This window comes from Olea europaea, chromosome 4 (genome assembly GCF_002742605.1).
Source record: "Olea europaea var. sylvestris chromosome 4, O_europaea_v1, whole genome shotgun sequence".
In the NCBI taxonomy this organism is placed as follows: domain Eukaryota; kingdom Viridiplantae; phylum Streptophyta; class Magnoliopsida; order Lamiales; family Oleaceae; genus Olea; species Olea europaea.
In genome coordinates this window covers 15,425,735-15,435,584 of record NC_036240.1, presented here as the reverse complement: position 1 = coordinate 15,435,584, position 9,850 = coordinate 15,425,735, and the positions used below count along the sequence as shown (strand labels likewise).

Sequence of the window (9,850 nt, the reverse complement as noted above, 5' to 3'; positions counted from 1 at the left end):
CCCGCCCCCACCCCCCACAACCACCCCCACCTATCAGATATTGAATACATATCTCGACAAGATGAAGCAAATTATTCTAAACAACCAAGAATTCATTCACCCTTTTTTGGTTAACAGTCATAATTCAATATTTTAATCCAACAAGAACTATCTAGCCAACAATCAAAATCAACTCAGCTCAGGAAGAAATAAAATAAGGAATTACATAAAACAGCATAGTAAGAGATTACAGGTAAAAGTTTAACCAGCCAACAAGAACGCAAAGGCTGGAACCCTCCAACAAGTACAAGCACATTTCAAACATTTCATGACCTAAAACAAAAATATTTGAGTTATTGAGATAAAAATAGGTAACTTTAAAGGGAAGAGATGATGACACAACCAAGTTTTGAAGAATCACAAAAGAATCTCTAAGCATCCATTTGGAGGATAATTTATAAACAGTTTAATTTATAAATAGATAGAAATGAGTGGTGAATAAGTAGATGGTACTTGATGGTCAATTTGAATGTGGTTGAAGATGAAATTTGATCATTTATAAATGATACATAGATTTCCCAAAACGGAGTAAGTTATAGAAAAATAGGTAATTCTAACTTTGAACATAATTTTAAGAACAGTGTTATTAATTGCATAGGATGCAAGTAAACATGCGGACCAAATACAGCAAAATAGTTATAATTTGAATATTGCAAGTGTAACCAGATCAAACATCTAGAAAAATTACCTAGCAGCTGATAAGAAAATCCGGAGGAAGCAAAAAAGAAAGAAAAATTCAGGAATTAGAAAAATAACTGTAATAACAAGAAAAGGAATTGTTAAATAAAGATGGACTAAAACCAGCACACGTTACAAACGCTAAACTGCAGAAACCAGTTCCCATTGGGAAAACCTTTGATTTCCAAGGGAATCGCCACCAATATTTTACCAGTGAGAATGGAAAATCACCATGAACATTTAAACATAAAAGAATTCTAATACAGTAGTCTGAATCCTGAATGCATGAATTATTGACACTAAATATGACACAATGCAAGCCAAATCTTTATAAGAATTAAAAATACACATAATGAAAGAACATCTGAATAATGATAGCAAGTCAACCCCAACCCCCTCAATGCGAGAAACTACTAACCTGTCAATATCCACAAGCAGTCAGCTAGAAATACCAACCAGCTCAGAATTAAATTGCTCATCATTCCGTTCTTGATTCTGTTTATCAGCAGCAGCTCCATCAGTTTGACTAGAACTATAAAAATTATCGTCTACATTACCCCTACTAGTCTGACTAGGCATTTGCTCAACTGCACCTTGAGTATCTGTGTTACCAAGTTGAGCTGATTTTCCATTGAATCCAGTTCCCAAAATGCCATTATATCCATTGACAGCAAAGCCCATTACTCCAGCACCACCATTCAAGTACGAGGGATAGATGGGAGTTGTACTACCATAATGCAACAAACTTCCCCCAACTCCAATCATTGCAGAAGCATTCCAAGGACTCCTAGGAGCAATTGGAGTGAGATTATAACCAAGTCCACCATACCCTCCAGAGGGATAACCACCACCATAAGTTCCAGTTCCATAAGGGTACCCAGCAACATTGCCATATCCAGAGGGGTAATACGGGTTATAAGTCGGGTAACTTCCTAGCTGATAAGAGTTAAAATTAGAGCCACTTCCACCACCTGGTCTTCCATTAGAACCATTGTTACTACTGCTAATTCCATCCTTAGGTACAGCCCTTTTGACCTCCACGAGCTTTCCATTCAACTCGTAAAAGTTCTTCTTCATAACATCTTCAACAGAATCCTCCAAATCAAAAGTGATAAACCCAAAACCCCTTGGCCTATGGGTCATACTATCCTGCATAATAACTACATCAGTAATTGTACCAAACTTCTCAAAGTAACTTCTGAATTCTTCTTCAGTTAGGTTAGCTGATAAACCTCCTACAAAAATCTTCTTCGTCCTAAACTTATCATTGCTCCTACCATTAGTCCTAGTATCCCTACTCAATCCCCTATTATGCTGCTGTTGACTTTGCTGTTGTTCACTTCTGGGAATTGCCTTTTTCACGTCTACCTATTAAAAGACATGGCAGACAAAATTTAATAAAAAGAAGGCACCCAATTAGCATAAGTATGCTTCATAACAATTGAGAGTGCATAAAATAAAAATTAACATACAAGATAACACAAGACACTTTTATTAAACACACAATTTTCACTGTGTTGCATACACAACGTTCTCTAACAAAACTCAGCACAATAATAAATCAGAAGAAACTTAAGTACTAGGGAGGGTAAATCAAATGAAGATTAAAAATCTTTAACAGAATCAAAAAAGAAATAAAATTTCCATTGAAGAGATATCTGTTTATTTATACTTAACGGAGGATTAAAAAAAAAAAATGTACAATAATCTTAGAGCTGAATTAGCAAATAGGACAAAAATCAACACAGTGAGTCATGAGATAATATAAGCAAGAAAAAAACTAAACGTTTACCCTTTTCCATTAAGAAATGACGAAATATAAAAGATGAGAAATAAGGGGCAACGTACACGACCAACAAATAGCGAAATAATATAAAGATAAACACAACCTAGGCATCCAAGGAAAAAAAATTGGATCTTTCTTTATAAAAAGTGGAGAAAACACCGCACATCCAGCAAACCCTTAAAGGAGTTAATACATGACACCTCATCATGAAAGGGTGGGGCGAGGGGAGGAGAAGCAAATAATCGTACATATGTAAAATATAGGATAAAAAATGTTCAAGCCACAATTTGCAAACCGAAAAGCCTATGAATTTCAAAATTTAAACTGTATTACAACCAAAAAAAAAAAAAAAAACCCATGTATCGAAAAATCCTAAAGATTAAAACTTGAACCCTATTAGGAAAAAAAATAACTGGAAAATGTAAACAAAAAAAGTGGAATATCTACAGACCATTCTTCTAAGAATTTCATGGGAATCTTGGAGTGCAAGCTCAACGGCAGAAGATTCCGAAAAGCAGATGAAAGCGAAACCTCTGGGGGTGCCCGTATTCCGGTCCTTTGCAATCACAGAGCTAATCACCGTCCCATATTTACTAAAATGCTCTTTAAGAATTTCGTCCGTCGTATCCCACGAAATACCACCCACAAATAGCTTTCTCTCGTCCGTATCCTCCATTCTTGACCCAGAACCAGAAAACAAAACCCTAGAGGGCTAGGGTTTTGGTTAATAGGGAGCAGCAAACGAGTAAAAATGCCAAAACTTGGCGGAAAATTGAACTAGATTTTGGAGAATAAGTGGTCGCGGGCTGGATTTTTTTGGAGAATCCAGTTAAAATGGGATACAATTTGGGTATTTATGGTTTTTGTTGTTGCTAAGGAAGCAATGACTTCATGAGGTTTGACGAGTTAAGAGTTGCGTTAAGAGTTGTAGAATGAATCGGGAAAAAAATTGCACTTTTTTCTAATTCTAAATGAAACAGGTCATTGTGACGTTTGTTTTTTTTTTTTCTGGACCCATTTTGTAAAGAATCGAGTTTCATTTTCTATTTTCAAATTTATTTTTAATTGTACTTTTTTCTTAATAAAATAATTTTACATAATAAATTCAAAATGGTTTCATCTTTTGATTACACACTCTTTAAAAAATAACTTTTTACAAAATTTAATATTAAAATTGGTTTCAAACAAAGGGTATATACGTAATCTTGATTTATCGTACGCAAACATGTTATTAAACTAGATTTTTTACCTCTCTGTACTGATTGGTTAAGGATTCTTTCCCTATTTTTAGTTAGATGGTAGTGTAAAGAAATTATCCTTTTAGATTTTTGTATAAAACGTGTTTGATTTTAATGAAATACGATTTTACAAAGATTATAAATGAACAAGACAAATTTAAAAAAAATAATAAAAAATTATAATTTTGACTAGTTCAAATTAGTTGCAACCATAGTATAAGATAACATGAAGTAAAATACTTTTATTTAAAGTTTTTTTTTTTTAATATTAAAGCTCGTTTTGTATATTTAATTACACAAAAGAACCATAAAGTTAGGTTAAAAAATTTATATTTAAAGTTTTGACATACTGGCACAAAATTCCCCTATCCTTTGGATATGGTGGAATACACCCTATCTTTATAAAGTGACAGAACACCCCCGTGTATGACCTTTGAGAGGAGAAAAACCCTCGTCGTCCAAGTCCGTTAGGAGAAGAGTTAAATTCACCAAAATTAAAAAGGGATAATCCCAAAATTCATTTTTCAACCACAAAAATTATTTCATCATCTTCTTCCCCAAATCTCCCATCTCCATCCCCATCCCAAGAATCTCCATGTTCAAAATTGACATTGTTGGCGCTCAAAATCAACTTCTTAGTTTATAGTTTTCGTCATGCAACCTATATTAGTGTATCGAGTCTAAATAATATTGTCAATCCAATAATTAAACCAATATAGAATTATTTTTTCTCTATTAGGAATATTTGAAATTCTTGGGACCGTATCAAAGGCTAGTAGTATATTATGGTTTAGGAGGGAACTAAGACTGAAAGATAATCCAACAATAGCTATTGTGCCAAGGCAGTAGTTACTCTTTTTATATGGACATCGAGGGAGAAGGGCACTAGTATCTTGGAAGGGTTTCAAGATGGCGGCTTAAGCAAAGGTTTGGCTTATCATAATGTTTGTTTAGAATTTATACGAAGAAACATCGAGTCAATCGAAAAAGCACTGCAGTGGACGTAGATAGGGAGTGGCAGCTTTGATTATCCACATTTTTGTATAGATAAAGTTGTGCTGAAATGAGTTTTTTGGGCAAAATTATAATGTCTTTGGATTGTACATCGATTGGTGGATTGTGCGACGATGGCACAAATCAGTTATTTAAGTACCTTTGGATTTTACCATTTTTTTGTGGACTCAAAGAATGGTGGAAAATCGTAAATTTAGTTGGTTACTATTGAGTTAAGAAAATGAACCCAAACAAGCTCATGTACCTATTTAGCGAAGTTTAGAAATAAGTAAAGGTTAATGAAAGTTAAACATAAAAGCTCCCTTGAAAGAGGAGCTAATTATCCCTCTTGAATTTCAGGTTGAAAGAAACTTTTATAAAAACATGTTGTGAGTATTTTAAGCATAGCTTCTAAACTAATGAATAAAGGACATGTAAGTTGAAGAATAATATATGAATGTATAATAGAATTAGTTATGCATCCATATTAAATGATCGCTACATGTCGTTCTTTATAATGATTCCGTCTATGGGAAACTGAGCCAAAAAACAACGAATCTGTCCATTGAAGTTGAGAAATCATTGAAATCTGCAAAAAAATGAGCCACACGAAAGTGAATCCCGAGGAAGTAAAAGCACTGGAACTTAGATTAGAGAAGCATAGCGATGATTAAGTGAACGGTGATGGAAATTCAAATTGAAAGTAGAAAAAAATACTGACAAATTTTCTAGCTAGAATTTCTCCCTCTCAACGCCATCATCTATGGAAGAAGATGTCTACAGGAAAAATGATATACGTGATGGCAAAAAATCTTAAAGCACCAACAACATAGAACACATATCTGCGAGCAAAATTTAAAAATTCGAAAGTGAGTTTATAGGGTAAAACCGATGAGAATGAAGTAGAGCCTATTATTAGCTTTTTCACGAAATAGAAGTAATTTGTAAGTATTAAAAACTTGTGATAGTATGATGAAAAGAAGGCAAAAGGAACGGCTTGTGAATGAGCCCGCACTGAAGAGGCTTGCCTCTAAGGTGAACTTTCATGGTAGGAGGTATAGACAACCTATTGTTGTGAGGTTGGGGAGCAAAGGCCTAGTCAAAACTTCATGTAACACTCCTTTGTATGAGGAATATGAAGATCGACCTGTAAGATCACATGAGTTGGATAATGACGATGATCACCTGTCATTCTCGAAGGAAATTAACGAGGTGACAATTTCAAATAATTTTATCCATCATGTAATAAAAATATAATGGAAATGATGATTTGATGTACCATCTTTTTGAATACATGGCACAAATGAGGTTGAAGAAGGTGAGCCCTTCACTAAAATTTCAAGGTTTCCATTCGACATTGGATGCACTAACTAAATGATGCTATAGTAAGTCGACATTAAGCTTGATCAAAAGTTGGCTACAAATGAAGCAGGCATTCTTATGGATGTTCGTTGGAAGTAGGTTGGGACAGGCACTGGCTACAATATTGACTGATATAAGGCAAGAAGATGAGAGTTCCACAAAAGTTACTTAGCATGATTTATTACTGAATTAATTACTTGTGAGATCATATCAGACAAAAAGGCTAGGGATACCTTATGAAATAGTTCGTTAATGGAAGCTCCACTCTGGCAAGATGTCTACAACAAAAATCCAACAATTGGTAAGCTTGAAATAGAATGAGATCCAGACAAAAGATACAATTGAAATCGGAAGAAGATAGAGCAATGTCGGATGGAAAACCTCAAGGAAAAAGCCTCTACATATCCATCTAGATTGTCGAGGTAATGGTTCCTGCATTTACGATCTTGTTAATCTCCTTCATAGATCAAGCATAATCAATAAAAAAAAAAAAAGGACAGTTTAGAAATTATAAAAATAAAGTTATAAAGAGCGAAACATTCTAAACAACTTCCATTTTCTCCCTCCAAAACCATCTTTTTATTTGTTTACTCTTTATAAATCATTGAAAAAACTAGAAGAAACTATTACGCAAGGTCTAAACTTTTCATAATTTAACAACTATTTAGTAAAAATTAATAGTTTAGAAAACTTTTAATACTAATTTTATAAAATTGTAGAGCTGCTTTCCAATCTATTGCTCAAATTGCATAATAATCTTCCATATTTAAAAAAGAGCTACTTACTGCCACATCCACAATCTTTCAGTAATGTCAGTCGTCCAACGAGAAAAGTAACATGTACAAAGCATGTCAGGCCATATTGTGAAGGTAAAATGGTTAAAAATATGAATAATTTTAATAAGAAATAGATAAAGGTCGAATCAATAGATTTATTATTATTATTTTTTAAATAGCATTTCTTTGGCCCCAACCCAACTCTCTACAACCAAGATCCATTCGGTTCAATTTATAAATCTTACATCTTGTGCACTTCTTGAGAATCAGATAGTTTTTATTCGTTAATTTACTACATTAGAAGAAAGAGGACCGACTCATGAAAGGGCTCCAACCAACGCCAAGATGTGCAAGATTTAACTCATCCCACTTACGGTTCAAAGGCCGAGCCCCTCCCTAGCAATCAAGGAGCAACTTTGGCTAACTAACACAAAAAAGATACGATTCACTTGATGATTGCCTTTGGGATTTGAACTCTATATGGAGAAGATGCGTTGTTTCCTATCATAATGTTGGTTTTGATTGCCAGGCAAAGGGAAGGTATGCAGGAACAGGTTCCACTTTTATTCGTTAAAGAAGAGATTAAACCCCCGTTTGTTTTTCATTATTCACTCATTAAAATAAAAAAATATGACTGTTATACATCACGTCAAACCATCATATTTAAAAATCTATCTCTTATGTGGAACTTTTTCATCCTCATTTTCCTATTAATGTGACTCAAACGGAGCCTAAATAACTTATTTTGATAATAACATCACTTAAAAAGGGAGAAAAATAACCCCCAAATTAAAATGAATATTTACTTGTATAAACTCAACAGAAGAATCAGCATTTCATACTTAAAAAGGAGAAATTAGGCTCTCTTTCAATTTTTCTTATAAATCTAATAAAATGTCATGCACGAAAATCTAAGGATAAAGATATTTGACAAAATCTTATTGACAAAATAGTGTACTCACTCTTACAAAATTAACGGACCCCACGTGAATTTAAAAAACGTCAGCTTGTAATCCCCATCTCCATTGTGAATAGTGAGTAAGAGAGTTTGTAAAAAAAGCTTGTACATGTAGCATGATCCAAAATCTAATACGCTCACCTCAAAATCCAAATGAACTTCCAAATTCTATCATTGTTCTTTAGATTAAAAGTTCACTATCATTATTATTATCATCATTCTGGAAAGCACTTCAGAACCATTAAGACATGCACACATGTCAAGCTGAATGAAGAAATTCCCTCAGTGACTCAAGCCTATGAAAAGGCTCCTAATGAAGAAAGCATTACAAAGAAGAGAGAATCAACCAGATTATATTCCATAAAAGTCTTTTGGTACACAAGGTGAAATGAACTTCAAAACTTGACTACCTTCAACACTCCATAAACAATCTCGATAAGATACCAAATATGCAATAGGCAAAGGCAAGCAGAGTCTATCGCCATCAACCAGTAAAGAAGACAATTGATTTGAAAACCGAAAAATGATCCCTCAGATGAGCTTGATAAAAACCCAGAAAACCAACACACTCATTCTTCTTTTTAAGAAGATATACATTGACAACTCTTTAAAATTATCTAAGCTGATACATTTATCCCTTGAATTAATTGAAAAGATACATATCTTCAGCAGATACTAAGAGCATCACATAATCAACATGTTCGAACAAGATACGAATAATTCAGTTAATGAGATGCTAAAACTGGCTCAAATATTCCTTCATTTATTAATTAGTTACTAGTTTCAATCAAAAGAAAACTAAGTCTACATATTGCTATTGGAATTTATGTTCATATACCCAGGTTCAGTTTTCCCCTTCTTTTCAGCAGCAAACATCAGTTTATTGCAATCCATTTATGTCAATTTTTCGTTAATTCGTACACATCTCGTCCATATAATCATGCTGAATGCTATCCCATGAATGGTATACGCTGTCTTTAAGTAACCGTTAAGACTTCGTGCCTAAAACCTTGACCGATTTTCCTTTTCTTGTCCACTGACATGAACTGGAACATTAAGAATGTGGGAACCATGGATCCTCCTCCTAGGGTGCCATGTCCCTGTCCAACAAGACATCGACTCCTTGACACTCTTGTGACACATCCAATTTCTTCATCTCCTTAACACTCTAGGTCACATATTTAATTTCTCCGACACATGGCTGACACGTTATGTGGTATTATTTCCTGTATTTATAAGTTTTTCATTTTAATTTATAAAATGTGATGTACGTGTCCTCAAACACAAGGACTAATGAGCCCAATTTGGTAAATTCTAGAATACAAACTTAAAAAGCTTAATTATGAAACTATTGGCGTAAAAGAATCAACAGAATGTGAGAAAAATTGTAAGAACTTCACAACGAATTTTTTTATACAAAACATGCAACTTATGATGCATGAATATTTTCATTTTGTTTCCGCTGCAAACTTGAAAAATGGATCTCTTCATCATAAAAAGATTTGCTGTTCCTGACCATATTTCACCTTAATCGTTCTTTGAACAAATAAAAATTTTGTCTTGGTCCACGTGGGAAGCGATACTATGTGCTACAAATACTCGCTGAATTCAAAAGTCTTTGCCTCAAAAATTTAAAATAATAGCAATAAAGAGTATTAATTGCATTGATTTAAAGTTTTACATGAAAATACAACATGAATAAATATAAAAATTTTAGTAGATGAGTGTACAAGTTTCCTGCTTTCTTGAAAAGTTGTGTCATGCCATATTTTTGTGTGTATATGTGCTTCATAGAAGTTATTAGTACAAGCAACATTTGATGCAAACAACCACTTGAAAGGTATGAAGCCCCATACTTGAAGACTTGAAGCAGAAAAGAAATCCAGAAAAACTCACTGCTACTTATTGGAAGGCAAGGATATCAAGTGAGGAACTTATATGCCTTAGGCTACCAGGCAAATTTCACGCTTAAGAGGCCATTTTTCACCAATCCTTACAAAGTGAACAGTAACACTGAGCC

At 33.8% G+C, this 9,850-nt stretch overlaps 2 protein-coding genes across 2 annotated transcripts in view; both read right to left on the bottom strand.

Annotated features, from left to right (window-relative positions):
• Window positions 1–800: 800 nt before the first annotated feature.
• The window catches only part of LOC111393780 (heterogeneous nuclear ribonucleoprotein 1-like), a 12,539-nt gene continuing 3,489 nt past the window's right edge, over window positions 801–9,850 (bottom strand). The window contains exon 3 of the mRNA XM_023019482.1: window positions 801–1,152. The gene's annotated coding sequence lies outside the window, so the exon portion shown is untranslated. The remainder of the gene's footprint in view (window positions 1,153–9,850) is intronic.
• Window positions 932–3,441, bottom strand: LOC111393779 (heterogeneous nuclear ribonucleoprotein 1-like). The gene is made up of 2 exons (XM_023019480.1): window positions 2,955–3,441; window positions 932–2,085 (listed from the first exon to the last, which is right to left on the bottom strand). The coding sequence occupies exons 1-2, from the start codon at window positions 3,177–3,179 to the stop codon at window positions 1,156–1,158; spliced, it is 1,155 nt and encodes a 384-aa protein (XP_022875248.1). The 5' UTR covers window positions 3,180–3,441; the 3' UTR covers window positions 932–1,155.